This window comes from Hyaena hyaena, unplaced genomic scaffold (assembly GCF_003009895.1).
Source record: "Hyaena hyaena isolate Hyena2069 unplaced genomic scaffold, ASM300989v1 scaffold_862, whole genome shotgun sequence".
Taxonomy (NCBI): Eukaryota; Metazoa; Chordata; class Mammalia; order Carnivora; family Hyaenidae; genus Hyaena; species Hyaena hyaena.
Window position 1 is genome coordinate 665,245 of NW_024081494.1, and position 23,173 is coordinate 688,417.

Here is a 23,173-nt window from a genome sequence, read left to right on the forward strand (position 1 = left end):
ATAAGACAGTCAGAGAAAAGGCAGATACCATATGATCTCACTCATATGTGGAATTTAAGAAACAAAACAAATGAGCAAAGGTTAAAGAGAGAGAGAAAGACAAACCAAGAAACACTCTTAATTATAGAGAACTCTACCCAGGGGAGCTGGGTGGGTAGATGGGTGAAATAAGGGATAGGGATTAAAGAGTACAATTATGATGAAAACTAACAATAATAATAATAATAATAATAATAATAATAATAAAGGAAAAGAACACAGAGAGCTATGCCTGGAAGTCTTGAACTTCTCTGCTGTTTGCCTGTGCTTTCTTTCTCTTGCTATGCAACCTCTTCTAGTTTAGCAAGGCCCTGCACAAGCATACCCTATGGTGTTCTGTGAGTCTTTCAATGATCCAGCCTATACAACTGAGGAATTAACTAATAAGCCTAGTTAACCACTGCCTGTCTTATCCTGGAACTAACTCACTTTGGACAGAGATGCAGGTAGGTCTGTTGGTTCACACCAAACCAGTGACTTTTTGTGGCTCTCTCTGTGATGGGCCCCTCAACAAGAACATTACTAACTGGAAAATAACTCGTTTGGGAAAGCTGTTTTACAATAAAGGTTATCTGAGACGCCTATTATGGTAGCACCATAAGGCATCTGACTTCCCAGAAATGCTTTCAGAAAAAGGTTCTTCAGGCTCAGCAGAGGCTTAACTGAAGTATTACTATAATATTCTTATTTCATGAGTCCCTGAAGTCAAAATGAAAAGTCTCAAGCTTGGTAGTCCTCAGGTTCTTCTTCATGGGAGGGACAGGATGGGGATATGAATTCCTTTCTGTCACTTTCTATCAGATATCGAAAATCTGCAGTCACCTCCATAGTCTCTCATTCTCTGGGTCTGGAGATGTGGGGGCACTCTGGGAAACAACAATGGTTTGCAAGACCTCAAACCATATCTCAATGTCTTAATTTTAATGAACATGAGATCCCTGGCATGCTTTGGCAAAGTACAGATTCAAGTTCCTATACTGGTGATTCTAAATCAGTAGGTGTGAGACATAGCCCAGAAAGCTGCATTTTCAATAAGAGCTGATAGGAACTTCAGTTTGGAATAGAATGCCCTTGGGCGATGTGAGTATGTCTTGTTGAATGTCTAATATTGGATGGAGACTGGGAGAAGTGTCTTGGTGCACAAAACTCTGCAGGGACACTTGCCACCCAGGCATCAGGGGTGACTAAGCCAGGTCCATCTATCTCTTTGCCTCCTGGCCCACATAAGGAGAAGCTGGTGAGTACTGCTTTACTGTCACCTCTATTGGGTACAGAGAAAAAACAGCTTTGTCCCAGTTCTAAAGTTAAACCCAGGCTGAGGAAGAATGCTTTTGCAGAGTAAGAAGTACCCCTTGTTTCAATGTAGAACTAGGAGAAGCTACTATGCCGAAGTCTGGAGTGATCCTTGCAGTGAAAGATTTAATTCTAAATTGGGTTATTACATTTAGACTAAATGGGGACTCTCTCCCTGATCCTGAAAAGGAAAGTCAACAGATAATGAGTAAATCCCAGTAAAGCCAGTAAATAATGAGTAAATAACAAGCAGCTCTGGGCCCCTAGCCAGGCAGGCTGGCTGGGCACACACACACATATCAGAATAATGTATTCATTTTAAGGTTGTTTTTACTCCACATGCCCTGAAGCTTATTTCTAAACTTCAATAGTTCAGCCTCTTTGACATTCTTCTTCAGGTACAACAAATGCTTGGACCATAATATGCAACTGCTTACTAACTGCTCTTGCTTTAAAAAAAAAAAAAAATTGAACTCAATTTTGAGTTATATTACCACAAAAGAAAAGAGCTTACTCAGTAAACACTATTTTTGAGAAACAGGTGCTTCATCATTTTAAACATAGTATTTTTTCCCTCTTTAACAAACTGGCTACAACTCCCTTTCTCTAAGGTACTTAACACTGTGTTACCAGAGAAGGACAACTTTTACAAAAATATTAGTAGATAACAAATTTTGGGAGAGCATATTGCACAGTAAGAAGAAATGTCTTTTTTCCCAGAATAATTCTGATGCAATTGTTACCTGAATTACAGGCTAGATACTTCTTCACACAGAAAACTTACCTTCTCTTTTCCAACTGGTTTGGCTACAAATGTAGAGAAAGCCACACTAACAAGTTTCTCAATACCAGTGAGCATGTCCTGTACTATCACCTTGATGCTGATCTAAAATGAAAAGAAAAATAAATAAGTAAATGTTCAGCCATCCAGATAACAGATGTGATCACAGCAATAAAAATTCAGTTATGCATTTCACTGTTCTTTTGTTTTTTAATGAAATCAGCATTTTAATTTGTTTTTAAGCAATACTTTTCTCTCAGTGATGTTTCATAAAATTAAAACATAACTTTTTTCCTGGGGCACCTGGGTGGCTCAGTTGGTTGAGAGTCCAACTCTTGATTTTGGCTCAGGTCATGATCTCATGGTTAATGAGCTGACAGCGTGAAGCCTGCTTGTGATTCTCTCTCTCCTTCTTTCACTGCCTGTCCCCTGCTCATGCTTTTCATCTCTCTCTCAAAATAAATAAACTAAAAAGACTCCTTTTTTCTTATAAAAAATACATATTTGCCGTGGCAAATTTGGTAAACATAAAAACAGATAAATGATAAAAATGGAATCTGATTACCCAGAGTGAAACTTATTAGTAATCTCACTACCCAGATTAATAATCACTAATGTTTAGGTGAATTTCCTTCTAGTTTTATGTGTGTGTACATATGTATATAAAATCATCATACTGTATTTACAGTTTTATGTCATAATTTTTAAACCTGGCATTATCTGACAAGCATTTTCTAATCCCGTTATTACTATACATGCTTTTGAAAACGATATATTAATGAATGCCTTGTAGACCATTAGAGAGCACTAAAGAGATGTACCATAACTTTTTTTAATCTTCAGTCTCCAACTTTTATAAACGAGTTAACACAGACAAACTGCATCATGTTATTTGTAGCTTTGTCGCCTTTTTCAGAAATTTTATATTTCAGGAAGAGAAAGAATGTGGCTAGGACACTTTTTGGTGACACTAAGGTATCCCTGTGGGAAACGGTCTGAAGCTTAGGTCCTGAGGATTCCACTTTGTAAAAGTATTGGTAAACTCAGGAATCTGTCATTAGATTTTGGCTATGACACACTTGCCTCACATATCCCTGATATGTAACACTATTTTCCTGGACTCATGGGCAACCTCAGGCCTCTTAGTTTAACACTGTGTTATCAATGACAGACAACAGCTGTTTCTACATCTTCACCAACTACCTCATGTACAAAAATAATCAATAATCCATAATTCATTTTACATTACTTACCTTATGAATGAAAACAGATATCTGCATGGTAACACCCAAGTTAACTTGATGGTGATTAACCAAATTTAAACCATCCATTCTCAACCCCACAATCCTGGAGAGTTTAAATGAGTTCCGAACACTATCTTCTGTTAGAACAGTTAACTTAGTTACGTATGATGACCAAATGTCTCAGAAACATATACAAGGGGGATTTTCACTTTGTGTCATGAAAGAGCAGGTCAAACTGGAATTACATCCTGCAAAAACAACTAGAAAACTGACCCAAGTACAGGAAGCAACCACTTTCACACAGAGGATCACAGACAATGTAGAACTGTCATTCCTGAGAAGAGGGAAACAGATAAGAGGAGCACTTGAATTTCTGGGGCTCTCATCCAGAAGTGAGTCCCAGAGTATGACCTAGGAGGGGAAACTGAACCTGCCTGAATTGAGGAGCCAGAAATCAAGGAGACTAAGGCAGCTGAGATTTGTAGGCAATTCCAGGAAAAAATGGAACTACAAAAGGAAAGAATTCCAAAAATACGTGCATAGTCCTGTTAAGTGTTTGGGTTGAGGCCAGTCTGAGCATGCACAGGGTGGAAGTTTACAAGGCCAGACAAGAGCACCGTGTGAGGCAGAAACGATTCCTGGGGAGTGTAACATGAGCAATCCCAAGAACTCATGCAGAACTGAGAGTCTGGTGTTCCCGCCAACCAGACCTCACTGAATACAGAACATATGGAAAGACCACAGAGGACTTCAACTTGGAAGAGGGGCTAAATTAGGACTAGTCAAGGCTAGGATTACAGATCAGAAATCTGTGCTTTTAGAGGTGCCTGTATGGCTTAGTCAGTTAAGTGTCTGATTCCTCATGTCAGCTCGGGGCATAATCTCATGGTTCATGAGATCGAGCCCTGTATCAGGCTCTGTGCTGACATCTCTCTCTCTCTCTCTCTCTCTCTCATTCACTCAAGAAAAATATAAAGATTTAAATAATAAATCTATGCTTTTAAACTCACTGGGTTTTTCTTTTCTTTTCTTAGCTTTTAGTCAAATTTCCTTTGGAAATTCTAGCTTGTCTCACGAATAGGAGGAAAAGAAGCACTTATCCATGTTTGGGCTGAATATAAAGTAGAGTGCTAGCCTGCAGTAGGGAGGCCAAGCCCAGAGGCTACTGTGTGGCAAAGGTCTGGAGCCCACACCTGAGAAAGAACCATCACAACTGTTGCTGACAGAGCTGGCTTTTGACACAAACATTTCCTTTCTGATTTCAAGTGTTTTATATTCTGTTCATACGGATACTGGGGAGAAGTGACTAACTCAGGGTAAAGCTGTCACCATTAGGCATGGTTATTGCCAAATAGTTCTGTTGAATAGGAATGTGGCCTTATAATTTGGCCTTATTTTGGAAACAGCTTGGTTCAGATGTAATTGGTTAATTTGGGGTCATACCAGAGGGGGGTGGGCTCCTAGTCCAATGTGACTGATGTCCTTATAAAAAGGGGGAATTTGGACACAGACATACACACCCTGAGAACACCATGTGAACATGAAGGTAGAGATCAAGGAGATGCAGCGGAAGCCAAGACAAATCACCAGAAGAGAGCACTGGGGCACAATCTCTCACACAGCCCTCAGAAAGAACTGACCCAATGGACTCCTTGATTCAGGACTTCTAGCCTTTAGAGCCATGAGACAATAAATATCTGCTGTTTAGGCCTTCTGGTCTGTGGTATTCTGCTATGGTGGCCCTAACAAACAAATACAAGTCCCTACATGTCTTTTGTCCCCAAAGATCAAAGGGACTGCTGCTAACCAACTCAGAAGTTGCAAAATGGGATCCAGTAACTCCTTTCTTGCTAGTTTAACTAGAACAGAGATCTCAAAAGCTCCTGAGAATGTTGCATTCACATTTATGGTAAAGAAAATAAAACCGAGTGGATGAAAAAGAAAAATCTTCTAAACTTCCCTTCTCACTTCAGTTATTCTTTCAAAAACTAGTTAATTATGGGGCTAGTTTCCAGTAGAGGGTGAAGAGATGGAGACCAAGTAGAGTCAGAATAATTAAGAAATAAAACCCATGGCTTGTAAAGAACCAAGAGAGTGTCCTTCTCCCTTATATGTTTACTTCCTATGTATCCTTTTATATAAAAATAATGCATTGCATCACATTTAATTTTAGTAGAAGAGTTGACTAGGAAACTCAAGGGCCTTATCATTTATCTGTGATACTGACTACAGGTTCAAGTGCCTTCCGAAATTCGGAATCTCATGAACTCCAAATTATACCAGGCCTCCTGCTCTGCCCTCTGTAGAAAAGAGAACACTGAGAAGCAGAAGTCAGAAAAGAGGTCTCTTACCTCCATGCTTGTGCTGAACGCTCTGGTAACTTTCGCTTTGATGGTTATCACTTGTCCAACTCTAGTTAAAAAAAGAGGGAGAGACTTTAGTAATCCTAGCACATCTCATTTCAGACCTAAAGATTCACTTAAATGCATATGCAGCCCCTCCTTATCACGCTGATAATGATTATGCATGAAACTTGAGGTTAATGATAACAGAAAGAGACAGCTCTACAAACAGATGCCAGTCATTGTAAACCACATGTATGCTGGCTGACTACTTCTATTCAAACAGAAAGGAGCCCTCGCATAGATGGTGTGCAAAATGACTTCCACAGTCTGCAGCAGATACTTTGATTATATCACAGCTATTTCCTTAAGAGAAGTTGAAACAGACAAGCAAACCTATACAAATGACATTTCTTTTTTAGATGTTTGTTAACAAATAAATGGAGAAACATACAAACAAGCAAGCGAGCAAATTGATCAACTTCACAAGGTTTACGTGGACCCTCAGTGCTGCTGGATGATCCATTCAGTCTTCATGATTACAGGGATTCTGGTCATATAGTCTGAAGTTGTTCCAACTTTCTGTGTTCAGTCCCCCAGTTAATTTTGATCTTTTAAACTCAGCAGAAGGTAAGGGTCTTCCTAAGGTAATCCTCCTCAATTTTTCTCCCTTACTTTCAAACTTGAACTATATTCTCATGTTTCTTCTCCTTATTCTGTTTCAGAGGAACATTAGATCTCTTTCAGACCTCTTTCTATACCTGCATCCTTGACCAATCCCCTTGTTACCTCTTCTCAGGTAACAAGCCACTATGGCCAGTTTAGTCAGCTCTTTCCTCATTTGTACCCTCATCGTCTGCCCCTTCCCGGACTCTCCTTGCCAGTCTATGAAAATGTCGAAGCCTTCTTCTTTGTAAAAACGTTTCTCTCAGGTCTATTCTATATTAAATTTTTCTCTTCTCCATATTCACACTTCCTAAAATACTCATTTCTTTTCCTAACTCACAGATTTAAGAAATGTATACTGAGTTACAACTAGTACTGCCATTAAGCTAAAACCTCAGGATACAGTGATGAGTAAGCTGAGGCTCCTGACTTTAAGGAGACCAATCTTCACTTAGGACACCAGGATGTAAACAGACGAAGTGCAATGCCATGAAATTTTTCAAAAGAAAGGATCTAGTATTACAACGGCAACCATAAAAAGAGGCTGATTCAGAAAACTGGTAAAGGGGTCACAGAAGAGGTGACATTTGAGATGGGTCTTCTGCCGGAGTCTTGCTCTAGCTGGTCCAGGGGTCCCTGAAGGATGGACGGTGTCAGTGAGTGATGAGAGAGGCACGAGATTCTTTCTGTTCACCAGCCAGGCCTCTCTGCACTGTCTGAGACTCAACTTTATTTTATGATTAAGTGTTTGGGGGACGGCACAAAAGTAGCATTCTGATGATAAATTCTTTGATCAGTAAAAACTTTCCAGAACATTGATATGCATAGGTGTATGGGGAACAGACCAGAAGTGGCAATCAAATATAAACAGATGGTTTTAGTGTAGTAAAAGCAAAAGTTAGTTCTTTGTGGCCAGGGTCAATAGCCTGTTTATTGCTTAACTGGAAGTATTAAAAACAGGTTTTTCAGGAAACTCAATGTTTGTTCCCATAACCATAAAGGAAAGCATCTAAACATTAGCCACAGGGTTTATAGTTCCTATAACGTCATCCATGCCTAGGAATAGTACATCAGTCTGTGCCAAAGTTATTATTTTATTAATGTAAACCTGAAGGCAAAAGCTGACCTTTTTGTGTCATAGATTACTTAGTCCTGATCACTATTTCCAGATACTAAGCATCAACGTTTTTCCAAGCTACAACGATTTCCTTCACAAGGTGCAATCATCACATCAGGGCCAGAGTAAGTCACTCCCAATAAATCAACAAGGCGCATTGGGGGTTGGTGCTCAAGCAGAAACAACTGAGCGGGGGTAGATATCTGCCGCCATCTGACAGCAAGAGCTTTGCAAGCTTGCCTTAATCTCACAAGGAGTTTTCTCAACTAGTGAGTTCAGGAATGGCTCCCAACAGTCTTCAAAGATCAGGATTTTGCCAGGTGCAGAGGTGTAAGGGTTCATTTCCCATTTACTTCTCAGCCGCTGGAAGCCGGCTTTTGCCTCCACATCTCACTTCCAATCCCTGTCATTTCCTAAAAGCTAAATCCACCATCTTACTTCTTTAGTGTCTTTCTTCAGGAGGCTTTCTCTTCCCTTGGATTCCAGACCAGTGTTCTCTCTTCTGTCTCAGCTTTTTTCACTGATTTCTCTTCCTTAATCCATCCCTTCATTGTAGACATCATCTAAATTCCTGTCCTTTATCTTATTCTCTTCTCACTTCACCCTCTTCCTAGAAGACCTTATTCTTCTCCATGATTCTGTAATCTCTATAAAAATGATTTTCATATCTCCATCTTTAGCCTGGACATCGTTCTTGAAACTCAGAGCCATAATTCAAAATTCTCTCAACAGATTCAACTAATAGTTACTGAGGCTCTACTAGACTCAGTGTTAGCTACCTCCACACACATTCCCAATTTAACTTAATCTAGCACATGCAAACCCAAACCAATTTTCTTTTTTTTTTTTTTTTTCCTTATATTTATTCCTTTTAAAGTTCCTTGCTCTGTTTGGTAAAGTTTCTAGAAGCGACTTGCAGTAATAGTGCCAGGCAGAGTTAGAGTCCCTCTCCAAAGCTACTATGATATTTTGTACTCATCAACTACTAAAATGTTAGGCTTCTCTGCCGGGCAGATTTGAGAGGGGAAAGCAGAAGCTACTTGTACTTGTTTCATGTACCTGCCCTGCCTTTAAAACCAGGAGAATTCCACAGAACCTGGTTCTCCACCACACCAGTCTCCCGACACTGAGTGTCAAATCAATGGAATAATGGAAATCTCAACTGAATAAAACCAATTTCATTGCATGGCATTCAAGGTCTTCTGTTACGCAGTCCCAGTCCACTGCTGGGATCACCTCTGTGCAGACCGGGCTCTTCCTGAGCAATCTCTGCTCCTTTCAGCCTTGGCGCTTAGGTTCTTACAAGTGCCTCATTGTGCGAAATCCTTTTCCTATTCACCGGATAAAAATCTGTATCTTGGCTAAGGCACACATCAAATGCTACCCCTCTATGGTAAAATTCTCGTTGATTCCGCAGTCAAAATGTGCACCTTTCAGACTACCCCACAGAATGGAGTTTGTATCTCACCCAAGGGCTGCTTTCTATTCTGATGATTATGTGTTTGTCTGACTCTCACCAGACTGAGTGACCACTCCAACTTCAAAATTGTGCCATAATCAAATATTCATACATCCTGTTGAGTTCAGAGCAGTATTTGTTGTATAGGCAATAAATATTTAAGAATTTTAAAAATATCTGATGTGGTTTATAACCAAATGTATGGTTTTTTGTAGGTAGCTTTCAACTTTCTCCTTTTACAGTTCAGGTCCCATGTAAAAAATTCAAGAAGGTCCCTTTCTATGATGTTAGTGGCCACAAATTCTTTTTGATAACACAAACACAAAATGGCATAAAATAGCAGACCCACATTTCAGTGATGAGGTTACCAGTTAAGTGCAAGTTACAGAATTTAAGTTTGGAAAATACAGAATAAATACTTTATTACAATACACTTTTGGAATTCCGAAATTAATAATGGTGCTTCACCTAATCCTACATAAGTTTGGATTTATAGTAATTTGTAATTTTGCTGATATACAAACACCTATCAATTTTTTCTACTTCAGGGAAAATCATATAGATAGAATGTGAGCTTAGTCAAGGGTCCTTTATCTGAATCTGTGAGGCTCTAGAATGTTAAGAGCTCTTTCAGTGACACTGCAGCTGCCCTATGAGAACAAGTATTGGGAAATGTCCGGTAAAAGTTGCTGATCACAAAAACAGTAGCAGTGGGTTGGGAAACGCACTGGATTAAGCATAAAGAGATCCAGACTCTAAGCACCCTCTGTCCCCTAGCTTGCTTGGGGCATTAGGCCTCAGCTTTTCACTGATACAAAGAGAAGGTTGGGCTGAACTATAAAGGTCTCTTCATGTCTAGGATTCTAATTTCTACCAGAAATTTCTTCTTTGTCAGCTTTAAAGAAGTAATTTCTTTAAGCATGTGGTTTTATTTAACTTAATTTTGTTTGTATCTAAATAAATGAATACCAAACAGATAAATGTAAACAATACGGTTGGAGAGATAAACTGAGCATCTCATTGGATAAGACTACTCAGGGCTTGAAAACCATGCGAACCACACCCAAAATCCTTAAGAGCCATCGAAGACCAGATGGTTATGGTCTTCCTTTTCCTTATGAGTTATGTTCATGTCTTCAAGGATCAAGATATTCAGAGAAAAACAAAAACAAAAAACAAGGATACAAACATAAAACCATATAATCCTCCTTAAAAAACCTATATAACCCTAATTTATTAAGGTTATTAGTATAAACTATTTATTTTTTAAATGTTCATACTTATTTATTTTGAGAGAGAGAGCATGAGAGGGAGAGATGGGCAGAGGGAGAGAGAAAGAATCTCAAGCAGGCTCCCCGCTGTCAGCACAGAGCCTGATGTGAGGCTCGATCCCACAGACCACAAGATCATGACCTGAACTGAAATCTAGAGTCAGATATTCAACCAACTGAGTCACCCAGGCACCCCTAGTAGAAACTCTTTAAACAATAAATAGTTCTTAATTCTTTTCACTGGAAAAAAACTAGAAATAATGACCAGCCCTATATAAATAAGCACATTTTCTGCCCAAATTGTGATCTCTACCCACTATTTATTTTGAAGAGATTTATGACTAAAGTTTTGTAAGGAAATGTAAAAGATGAGCCCATCTTGTCATAATTGAAATGCATCAAATATGTGAAAGTCCATGAGCTTATAATGATATTAAATAAAGGGAAAAAAATTAAGCTTGTCTTTCCTGGACAAACTTTACCTAAGGGTAACCTAGTAATTAATGAGGTAAAGAGTCTCTACACAAATATTTCAGAAAATAAATGAAGAACAAATGATAGGATTAGCATAATACCATTTTTCCAATATCTAATGAAATAATGGGTCTAAGTAATGATCGTTAGACATTATGTGCTCTTGACAAGAACTAATTTTACCAAAATACCAAACCTTTCTCAGACCAATTTTTAGATGTAACTATCATTTTACAAGATATACGAAAGGTAGGTGAAGAGGTTAAACAGGGACACAATGAGCAAATACAAAACGTAGTAAACTCTATAGAACAAATGACCAGGTTTCTTAACAAAAAAAAAAAAAAAAACCTTAGAGAAAACAAGGAAGGGAAAATTTTATGTTAAAAGACCTATCAACCATATTCAATCCTGATTCAATAAACCAATTGTTTAATTTTAAAAAAAAAAAATCTTTGGAGATCATTGGGAATAATGATTTCTGTAAATGGTATGTTATTACATTATTGCGTTTTCCAAAAGAGCCCTTATCATATAGAAATATATAATGAAATATTCACAAATGATGCCTGGGATTTCCTTTCACATAAATCTAAGTGTGTATGGGAGTATGGAGAGGTAGTGATAAAACAAGAATGTCCATAGTTGATAATTATTGAAGTTAAGTGATGGTCCTTGGGGATATACTGTACCCTTCTCTCTACTTTTGTGTATGTTTGAAACATTTGTTAATCTTGAAATTTTCTACAATAGGAGATAGTAAAACACATACACACTCCCACACATTAAATGTTTTTTATAACTTAACATCTGTACTCAGATGAATTAACGTTCACCCAACCACCTAATGATGAAATTCACCATAACAGACACACTTATTATCATTAATTATTCTTCTTGTAGAGGAAGGAGCCATTAAGAATCAGCTTTTAGAAATCCAGTTCAGCTTCATACCAGAATGCATCTATTTGTTGAACTATTTCTCAATAAAATCGGAAGTATGAATTTCCACTTCAAAGTGTTTACTAAAAGTAAGCTTCACAATTACTATTTTACTGATTTACATTAGGTCAAATGCTATTTATTTAATTTACAAATTGGATCACTGACTCCAAATAAATAAGCACAGGTAATGCAAATATACGTTGCAAATGAGCGAGTAAGCCCAGGAGAAAGGTGTGATAGAGCAATGCCACTTACCTAGCTGTCTCCTCAAATCGTATATCATCCACAGAGGCTGTAACGCAGGAAACCCCAGCATGTTTTTCAGCTTCAAAAATTGGTAAAAATGTGTTACATTAATAGTTTAAGTATTTCAGCATAAGGGAAAAAGAATAAGAGTTAGATGGATTTATTCTAGTAATCAGCCTCTGGTTCAGTGAAGTACCACCATGCCCACACTTATAGATGATCCGGATCGGTGACAGTTCTTTTGCTCTGTAAGTTGTACTACTACTGAATGGAAATTATTGTATTTTCTTCCAAGTTTTAACTTACATGGTCTTTGATTTGAAATTCAATACCAATACCTAGTATATCTAGCTACTGAAATAGCAATTTTAGTAAGTTAGTGCCAATTTTAAATATTTTGTCAGATACTACCCTTCTTTTGTTTTAAAAACAATGCATCAAGCTGATTATATTTAGACCACTTAACAAGTATAAGCACTGAATAGTATGGGAGACACTCACATCAGACCCCAAATCAGAAAGCAACATCTCTTGAATATCAGAGAAATATTCAGCATCTATTAGGTATTTAGTCAATATTTATTGTTCATTATTACCAAGTTCGGTATGCAGTAGTTATGTTGGAGAGGAGAGTATTAAATAGGGTGGAAAGCAATTAGGGAAGAACCTTGCCTATTTCTATATTCCATGCCTGAATTTAATTTGTTGAGGTATTTTTTGATTGTTGATTTTGCTTTATATACAAATATCAGAACTTTTTCTCTTTAGGAAAAATGCTGACATGTGCTTCTGTCAGAATTTGATTTTGACGAAAAGTCAGTTAAAACAAAACAGACTGCACACTGACTTTTTAAGAGCTTTTAACCTCATTTTAAATTGGGAGACCTCACTCTTGCTGTCACATCATGAAAAAGAAAGAGACAGTGCATTCTACTGAAGTTGTATTCTTTGTGTGGATTACTTTAACTACAGTATTAATTGATAGTGCCAGGTAAAGAGACATGAGAAAATACTCCAGAGCAGCTATTTAGAGTACTCTTCTCTATAACCTAATTTGTAGAAAATTGGACATTCTGGTTTTACTAGTTGGAAATAACTAGCTGTTCTTTCAAACATGCACATAATACAAACTGAATGACCAGAAAACTAACCATAGTCAGTGTGTGATTGATGGAGAGGGGATGATTGTCTTCCCAGCTATAAAGTTTAGTGAGAGAAAGGGAATGTAAAAATATCAGACTTTAGAAATACTCAAAGTAGGCTCAACTGAATTCAGTGTATCAAACATTTGTTAAATTCCTACTGATTACCAAACACTGAGCTGAGTCAGTCTTATCTCTTAACAAGTCTGCTCAGTGGCAATTACAGAGCCAGCTATAGAAGGTGCCGTTTTAGAGCTTAAGATTTCCACAGAAATGTGTACCTAATACACATTCATTCTAGTTACCTGACACGAAAAAACAGGATGTTGAGTTTATAAAACTATTCTTGTTAAAAAAAAAAAAAGTTACCCTGTATGCCAATATGAGTGACCAATTTTGAATCACTTAAATGATAACCAAAGCGCAATAATCAATAAGTCTAAATTTTTTATTTTTATGTATTTTGATTGTATATATCGAGTATCTATTATGTATATGTAGCACTATCTTAGACTGCATTAGCGATCATGAACAAATATTATAATAATAGTTGCCATTTATTAAACATTTATTATTGACCAGGCACTGAACTAAGTATTTATGTATGTCAATTACATGAGGTTGGTACTGTTACTAGTTTCATTTTACAAATGAGGAGATCCAGGCTTAGAAAGATTGAATGCAATGTCCTCAATAGTGATTTTGACTATGGAAGCAACAGAAACTCTCAGAAAAGACCAACCAAGGAACACTGTCCAGAGAAGTGCTTAGCTAAAGATGGGCTTCAGATGCTCAATAGCCATGGTTTACACTATAGACTTTAAAGGGTCATTAAATTAAAACTAAAAAATAGAAATATGGGGAACCAACACAGGAACACAATTTTTTTTAAATGTTTTTATTTATTTCTAGGAGAGAGAGAGAGAGACAGCATGAGCAGGGGAGGGTCAGAGAGAGAGGGAAACAGGCTCCAGGCTCTGAGCTGGCAGTCAGCACAGAGCCCGACGCAGGGCTCGAACCCACGAACCGTGAAATCAGGACCTAAGCGAAAGTCGGATGCTTAACCGACTAAGCCACCCAGGCGCCTCAGGAACACAATTTTTATTTGTGATTATATACAATTGTTTTTTTTTTTTTTAAACAAGTGTGTCAGATATTAATTTGATAGGACCAGCTTGCTCTGGTTCTTGATTTTGATGGTCCTTCATACAGTATGCTAATAAAAGTGGAAAATCTCTAAAGCTATTACTGATTTCCTGGGGAAACAGATAAGCTGGAAACAGTATGAGCACATAGAGGAGGAAGTAAGGTAGAGAGAGGTATCAGGAATGGATGACTCCTAGATTTTTGACTTGTGTTACTGGATGGACTGCATGCCATTCCTAAGAGAGTAAACCCTGGAGGAGATTCAGAAATGAAATAGAGAAAAAGGTGAGTCTGTGATATTTCAACATAAGAAATGAATATGAAGGTTGGAAAATGACTCAGATATGGTTTGAATCCTCTAAGCTTAAGGAACTACCAGAAAAATAGGACTACTGACAGAAATGAGGTTTAATGCCAAAATGATGGTGAACATATTTAATTTTTATTTAAATACTGAGAAGATATTTCAGAATCTAGCAGTGCCAGGGGGTTACAGCAGAGCCTTAGGTCTATGACTGTGATCAATATTTATCATACTAATGTGCCTGTAGAAAAGCACTGGTCAACAAGGAACTCTGGTTGAGAAAATGTCAGGAAAACCAGTTTCTGTACTATTATTACCATAGAAAGGAAAGCACTATGGTGGAGCATTTCTCTGCCACAGATTCTGTTGGACCTTAGTTAAATAATGTCCTTTGCTTATGTGATGCTTCTCACCACAGAGTGTTTAACACAGGTATTTCCATGTTTCCAAACTAACTTTATAATGAATGTTTCTTTAAGGCTGTATTATTAGTAACATAGCTATTAATCTAAAGCACTTGGTAACCAATTGAATCAGTCTATGGTCTGAGTTTCCAAAGATGTAAAAAGGCAGACACTTTTATGACAATTGCAGCACAGCAATTGTTTATTCATTACAGGACAGAAGCACTAAATGATCATTTCATTATTCACATAATGTATTCAGTTGCCTTGGTAATAGGCGTCATTTTTATTAGCAACCTCAATGATTTTTTATACTTGTTTCCCTTAGATGTGAATTAATTTTACATTTATGCTTTCATCATTTATGTTATTATAATCAACTTCAAATACTGATAAAAACTGTTAAGAGAGAAACCAAACAGACCTATCAACAAACAGAAAACAGAAACGAACAGATTGGCATAAATATATGACTAAATCTTTTGGACAGCTAACACACAGGGGATTAGAAACTCTATTGCTACTTAGTGAGGAAAGCGGGTTCTGTCATCATCTGAATTTTACTTTTGTCCTCTGTAAAATAAGAATCCTAAGATACATGATCTTAAGCTCCTTCCAGCTCTAGGTTTTAATCCTAACATATTTTCCTTCACAATATACCTTTGCCGAGTCTGTTAAGTGCCTTATGCAAAGCCTGACTTCATTTTAGAAATGAGATTCCAAGTTTTGGACCCATTCATCATCAACCTACCTATCCATAAAAGCAGAAGGTTTTTATTTAGCGCTTACTAAGCACTAGAGAACTAGATTTACTTACATGTGAATTGGCCAGGCAGAAAATAAAGAGGTGAAGAGATCAACACACAAAATAATTACAGACTTTGCTAGGGAGTATGAAGGAAATAAAAAAAAGGGCATTCTGCTAAAACTGCAGGAAGGCTACAGATGTAAACAGGTGGTCAAGAAAGGCTTCTCTGAGGAAAGGCTATTTAAGCTGAGATGTAATGCATGGAAAGGGCAAGAGAAGAACATAATGGCAAAATCAGAAGCAGGTGCAAAGGTCCTGAGAGGAGACAAAATAAGGGTGTAGTAGCAACAAACTGAATGCAGGAGCAGATATAAGAAGGGAGTAATCTATCAAACTACATAGTAAAGAGATTTGCAAAACCGGAAAATAGCATGCCTTTAAGCATATATTTATTAGTGTTGAAAATTAGTTATTTTTCAATAAAATTATGTCATGGGTTTATTGTTGTTCTTTTTCAATGAATCCATTTTAAAAGATTTCGAGGGGCTCCTGGGTGGCTCAGTCAGTTGAGCATCAAAGTTGGCCCAGGTCATGATCTCAGGGTTGCTGAGTTTGGGCCTATCATCAGGCTCACTGCTGTTAGCGCAGAGACCACTTGGGATCCTCTCCCCACCCCAACCCCCACCCCTCTCCGTGCCCCTACTCAGTTTGTACTCACTCAAAAATAAAGAAATATTTTTAAAAATAATAGAAGATTTTGAATATGGTCAGTATCAACAAAATAAGCCGCATAAACAAAAGCTCGGGGTCCTCCCTTATTTAAAAGGGGTAAAGGAGTCCTAAGGCTAAAAGGTTTGAGAATCACTGGTCTAGGTCATTTCCGGTGTTGCATGAACCACCTCCATCCTTGGGGTCCCCAGCTGCTCACAACTGTAAATACCTCCCCTCCCCGCCCTTCTTCGGTCTTCTCAAGGATCCCGGGTCCAGGAACGGTGCGGGCTGCGGCGCCAAGCGTCTGCTTCCCCACCGGGGTGGTCTCGGGATGCACTCGTGTCCCCACCGCCACCACCCCACATCCCGGTATCCAAACCCGTCCGCCAGTTCCCACACACGTCGAGGCCCCCCTCCCCCCACTACCAAACACACGCCCGCCACCCCGGCCTCCCGCGCTCCGCTTCCGGCCCCCCACAGCGCCGGCCCCGTGGGCCCCCTACCTGCCAGGCAGGCGGTGGCGTCGATCCACTTGAGCAGCTGGCCGGCGCTCAGCTCGCCGCGCTGGTTGGCGTGCGCGGGCTGGACGGCCTGGCTCATGCGCACCTCGCCGGGCGCCGGGCGCGCCATAGCGGGGAGCCGAGGGCGTCGGGCCGCGTCGGTCAGCGCGGAGCCCGCGCTCGCTCGGCAGGGCGCCGGCGCCGCAGCCCCGGCCCCCACCCCCGCGCGCCGCTGGCCGCCCGGGCTCGCCCGGGGCACTGGGACGTGGGATTTGAGGTGCCGCGAATATCGCGAGGAGCGCGAAAGAGAACTCTCTTCGGTCTCAGAAGCCAAATGCGGGGCCACCGAGGTTGGCAAAGCTGGACGCAGCCCGAGTCTCGTAACTGTAAAGGGAGGACAGCAGTACTTAGGTCAGAGGACTGTGGAGAGAATTAAATGAGGTGGTGTACGTTACTCGTAGCGTGTGCCTGGCTGAGGTGATGCAGGTGTTTGCTAAGTAAACAAGTAGTGGGGTTAACATCCATCTGAAGAACTGGGAGGTTAAGGATTGATCTGTTAAATGCTGTCCAGAGAATGCAGACATTTTGCTTTAGGAGAGTGACTACCTTTTCTTGCCCCCTGGCTGTACCGCCAGGTAGAGTGGACACTCCTCAAGCCCTGGTTCAAAATACACCTTCTGATCCTTAGGATGTTACAATAGCTCCTCCAAACCCTTTGTTATTGATCAGTCTGTTTTGAAATTACCCCCACTGCCAAGCAAACACAAAGTGCTGATGTTTGCAAGCACATCAGAGTCACTTAACAAAGAAAGGCAATCTTTTGGTTTTAATCTAGAGAATTTAAGATTAGAAACTGTCACCTCACTATTCATGATCCCAGCAAATCCCAAGAGACTCTTATCTTTTCAGGAGACAAGATCTAGAACATTAAATGAGAATTTTCATTCTCATCTGTTAACACATAAAAGCGGTTACACTTTCTAGAGCTGAAATCAGTGACTTTACAAAGCAGTGCTCATTCAGAAAAATAGTGACACCAGAAAACCTCTAGCATATAACAGATTCGTGGGTACGGTATTGTTAGGGCTGGCTGCACCCAGGAGACCATTTGCAGGTGAAGAAATGGAAGCCTGGAGAGATGAAGCGACATGCCAGGCATGCGACTGACATAATAGGAATAGCTAAGAAAGTTGGAGCAGGTGGCTTGAACTCAGGACTCCCGATTATCCAAAGTAGCTTACCACAAAACCTAAACCCTTCCAACAAATTGGTGATGCTTTCTCATCCCTGTGCAGCTTACTAAGCCTCAGCCTAGAGACATTGGAATGGGAGATTCTGGTAATTCTGCTTCTCTTTTTAAAGATGTTTTCAAAGAGGTTTCCATCCCACGTAAGTATACATACAAATTGGATGCTTTGTTAGGCAAGGATTAAGTTTGGCTTTTATAAAAAGCAGAAAAATGACTTTTTGTTTTAATGTTTTAAATGTTTTTATTTATTTTTGAGAGAGGGAGAGACAGAGCATGAGCAAAACAGGGGCAGAGAAAGAGGCAGACACAGAATCTGAAGGAGGCTCCAGGCTCTGAGCTATCAGCCCAGAGCCCAGTGCGGGGCTGGAACTCATGAACTGGGAGATCATGACCTGAGCCAAAGTTGGATGTATACAAATGACTTTTTAAAACAAAGTAAAACCCATGCCTCCAAGATGGTTCTCATATGCAGTCATATACTTATTTCAATAACAATGTTATGACTCATATCACCCCTCTTTGGAAAATGCCTCTTGAGTTCTTAAAACCATTTTTGGCAGATCATAGTATTTAGTACATATTCATTGTTCACTGATAACTTCATGGGAGGCACTTATTAATGTTGGGCTTGGGCCACATGACTTCCTCTGGAATGGAACGCGGGGAGTTAAGGGTGTGCCAGCTCCAAGCCTAGCCCTTCCAAGCACCACATGTTCCTGTTCTTGGGAATGTCTGACTTCTGCCATGGGGAGATTTTATGCCTCAGTAGCTTTCCATATCAGCGTCTGGGTGCTGTACTGAATTCACCTATTGCAGAACCATGCACCCAACCTATAGACTTGCAGTGTGAAGCTGAACTGCCCAGCAGGCAGGCAGACTCATGAATGAGATATAACTACTTACTGTTGTTATGTCCTGTGATGTGGGAATTATTTGTTGCACAGCCATAACTGATGGTTACATGTATGGATTTCATTTATTAATGTTTTAGGAAATGTATGAAGTGACCAAAAATAAGGTTTGTGTCCTGTTGGTTTTATTATTTTGGGTTCAAAAATGGCGACTAACGTAGTAATATTATATATGTGTTCATTTCTTTGGTTTCCTGTAAACTAGAGGAATTTTAAGCATAGGTGTGAGAAGGTAGCTTTCCAAAGGGACTATCTGGAAGGGGGCAGCTTGTATCCGCATATGTATGTGTAGGGATGTTTGATCCAAAAACAGATGAGTTCACACACTCACTATTGTGTTTTCTGTTGTGTATTATCTCCTATTTAGATGTCCTTTGATTATGGTTTCATATCTTTTGTTGGTTTCTCACCGATTTTTGTTTTCAGCCTCTGCCTGAAACTACTATTCTTATGTTTTTCTGAATGGTCTCTTTTTCTCCCACACAATGAAAATGTCATCTGCATGTGTGAACATTTGCTATATCCTTTATCTGTCTGTCAAGGATTTTTGCTATTATGTTTAAAGAAAAGGCTTCCATTTCCCATTTCTGTTTAGAGCCATCTTTTGAAGACGAGCAGAATGTGAAGCCAGCTTGATTTTAAAAGGTCACACACAAGAGCAGGGAAGCAGATCAGGAGGAGTGTGGAAAGTATGATAATCACTAGAATAATGAGAACTTCTTTAGAATGTTGAAGTAGGGAGGAAACTCGACAGTCTAACCCCCTCATTCTGGAGATGAGGAAATGAAGTGTTTGCCCTGGGTCACATTGCAGGGTAGTGGTCAGGCTTCTAGAAAACTGAGAACAAGGGACATAAAATATAAGAAGAGAGATGGAAAAGAAGTGCTTCCCCAAAGCATATCCACCAAACAGAATTTGAAAGCAGTTTATCTGGGAGGAAACTGCAGAGAGCATTGACAGGGAAATCAAAGTGTGGTCCCCAGACCAGCAGCAGGGCCATTCCTAGGAGCTTGTTCGAAATGCAGAATCTCAGGCCCCATCGCACACCTCCTGAATTAGAATCTGCATTTTATTAAGACTCTCATGTGAGTCATAAGCACATTCAAGTTTGTGAGGAACAGTGTAAGTTACCCCTCCTGGAGACAGAGGAGCTGGAGGATAAAGACTTCATTGACTAAGGGCTGCTCTGGGGAGCATTAACTTCCTAGCATTTATGCTGACTGCAGGGCAAGAGTGCTCAGACGGAGCTCTGCCTCAGTAGTCATTAAGACACTGACAGTTTGTACTGGGCACTGGCATAGTGAGCGCTCAGGGAGTTCAGGCAAGGCACAGGAAGCCATGACACTTACACTGTGCTGAATATCAGAGGCAGCTGGGAGTCTTTTCATTTTAGGAGATGAATCCCAGGCAGAGAGTTTGGTGGCTCAAAGAATTTCATGTGGAGATGAACTTTATTAGTTATCAGACCCTATCTCTACCTTTGGTATGTTACGAAAGGTGTCACGTCAGTGTTTTCAAGTTCAAATTCCAGTTATAAGGATGCAGTTCAAAGTTTAAATACAGAGTTCCTAAGCAAAAATTCTGGAATGGGCTTTCTTATAGTTCAGTTGCCAACTTTTTCCAGGGTCTCTTCCTCTTCTTTGCTCCTGGACCCTACTCTTGGGATCAGTCTCCCTTGGGGACATTGGACTGTCCCATTTAGCACCTGGGGCCTCAAGCCAACCTTTCTCCTGTTTGTCCCTGTGCTTCCAGTGGTCCCAGCTCTCAGAGAGATAAGCGGTGTGAAACCTGGGAGTCACCTAATGCATGTGGAGTGTAGCACTTTATTTCATTTGAACAAAAGCCGTGTATATAGAGTCCAGTTGTTTCACTTCCCCCAAATTGCTGGGCCCCACCTACATCCTAGGCACGATGAGGGACTACAGTGATTGTTTCCAAATATTGAACCAGGCTTGCATCCTAAAATAAACCCCTCTTGGTCATGATGTATAATCCTTTTTATATATTGCTGAATTCTATTTCCTAGTATTTTGTTAAAGGTTTTTATATCTATATTTTTGAAAGCTCCTGGTCTATATTTGTTTACTTTCTTGCCTGCTTGCTACTGTCTTTGTCTGGTTTTGATGTTCCATTCATAAAGTGAAACAGGAAGCATTCCCTCTATATTTGGGAAGACATTGAGTAGATTTGGTGTTCTTTAAATGTTTTCTAAAATTCTCCAGTGAACCCATCTGAATGCTGGAGATTTTTTTTTGATAGGTTTCTAAATTATGAATTCAAATTTTAAAAATAGTTTTAGAGCTACTTGACTTAGTTGTTTGGTATGGGGTGAGTTGTGGTAGTTTCTGGCTTTAGAGGAACTGGTCCATTTTATCTCAGAGACAAAGGTAGAGATTGAGCTAACATCTGATGGCAGAGCCCTCCTATCTCTTCTTGGCCCCTGAAGCTGACCTTCTTTGCCTCTAGGTTCACTCAGATCCCTCAGTCTCCTACCCTCAGCATTTCCTTGCTTTCTAAGCTGACTCTTAACTAATGCCCTCCCTGGGAGTTGCTCTCTGGCAACATCCTCTGGCCCTTCCCAGGCATACTGAATACATACTGAATCAGAAACTGTGGAGTAGGGGCAATGGTCTGTGTGTTGGAACAAAAATCGCATGTGATTCTGTTGTACACTAATGTTTGCTGTAGTGTCTTTTGTTAAAGGGATAGAGCTCTCATCGCAGTCTTTTCCCAAGCATGCATTCAGCTTACCAGGGGCCCTTTACAATCACTAAAGGAAGCAGTGATGCAGGAGAAAGAGTCACAGTCTTGGTCCAGAGAGATGTGTTTGTATCTGAGTTGGACTCTCCTCTTACTGGTGTTGACCTTGAATATGTCACTCAGCTGATGTGAGTTGAGAACTCAAGCCCAGATAATTTTCATCAACACTCATAACATGCTGCACAGCCATGTGAAGTGTGGGGACTGTTACAGTTGCCATTTTCATAGATGAGGAAACTGAAGCAACTTGCCCAAGACCATACAACGTAGAGTAGAGCCCGAGTTCAAACCCATTAGTCTAGCTGTTTTCTCAGCTACTCCAAAGGGTGTGCTTTTTCTAGTCTATGCTACTTCATTCATTCATTCATTTATTCATTCATTCATCATTCAATTCGTGCACATTCATGAGTGCCTGATGTGACCCAGGGATAGGTCTAGGCATTGGATAAATGAAATGGTATGTGAAACAGATGGAGTCTCTGACTTTATAGACTTCATAGTTTACTAGGTAACATGTGAAAGTGCGTCAGAAACACAAATAATTCTAATAAGGATGAGGCAGAATGATAAATATGGATGGAAACCAGCTGTGGGTAGCTCTTCCAATTATATCCTTCTGCTGGCCATTTACTAGACTAAAGGTCAATTCTGATTTGTGTCTGTGTGTTTTAAATAGTCACAAACTTACAGAAAAGTACCCATACAAATGTTTTCCCTGAAACATTTGAGAGTAAGTTGCCAACTTGAAGATCTATTACTCCTAAATAATTTAGTTTGAATTTCCTATAAGCGGGGCATTCTCCTGTTTAAACAGAACACACTGTCAAAGTGAGGAAGTTAACACTTACACCTTATTACCACTGATCCTCAGGCTCATTTCTGTTTCACCAATGATCCTGAGGAAGACAGTGTTTTGTGTTACAGTGAGTTGTTATTCTGTCTCTTCCCTCAGCCTAGCAGGAGTCTTCAGTCTTTTTGTGACTTTCATAACCTTGCCACTTTTGAAGGTTCTAGGCCAGAATTTTTGTAGACTGATCCTCAATTTGGGTTTTTCTGATGTCACCTTGTAGATCAAGTTTATGCATCTTCAGCAAGAATGTCACAAAACAATGCTGCATTCTTTCTGCATCTTATCAGGTAATGCACACTTTCAATCTGTCCCATTTTTTATGGTGTTCACTTCTAAAAATATTTTTTTAAGTTTATTTATTTTGAGAAAGAGAGAGAGAAAATGAGGGACATAGAGAGGGAGAGAGAGAGAATTCCAAGCAGGTTCTGCACTGTCAGGGCAGAGCCTGACATGGGGCTTGATCTCACAAACTGTGAGATCATGACCTGGGCCAAAATTGAGAGTTGGATGCTCAACTGACTGAGCCAGCCAGGTGCCCCAATGATGTTCATTTTTGTCACTTGCTTATGGT

The 23,173-nt window shown here is 39.7% G+C and overlaps 1 protein-coding gene across 2 annotated transcripts in view; it reads right to left on the reverse strand.

Moving 5' to 3' along the window:
• The window catches only part of ACOT12 (acyl-CoA thioesterase 12), a 53,402-nt gene extending 36,440 nt beyond the window's left edge, over window positions 1-16,962 (reverse strand). For both annotated transcript variants that reach the window (XM_039220110.1, XM_039220109.1), the window contains exons 1-4: window positions 16,836-16,962; window positions 11,887-11,956; window positions 5,709-5,769; window positions 2,117-2,218 (exon numbers count right to left, since the gene is read on the reverse strand). In XM_039220110.1, coding sequence (XP_039076041.1) covers window positions 2,117-2,218; window positions 5,709-5,769; window positions 11,887-11,956; window positions 16,836-16,962 — 360 coding nt within the window. The remainder of the gene's footprint in view (window positions 1-2,116; window positions 2,219-5,708; window positions 5,770-11,886; window positions 11,957-16,835) is intronic.
• Between the last annotated feature and the right edge of the window lie 6,211 nt (window positions 16,963-23,173).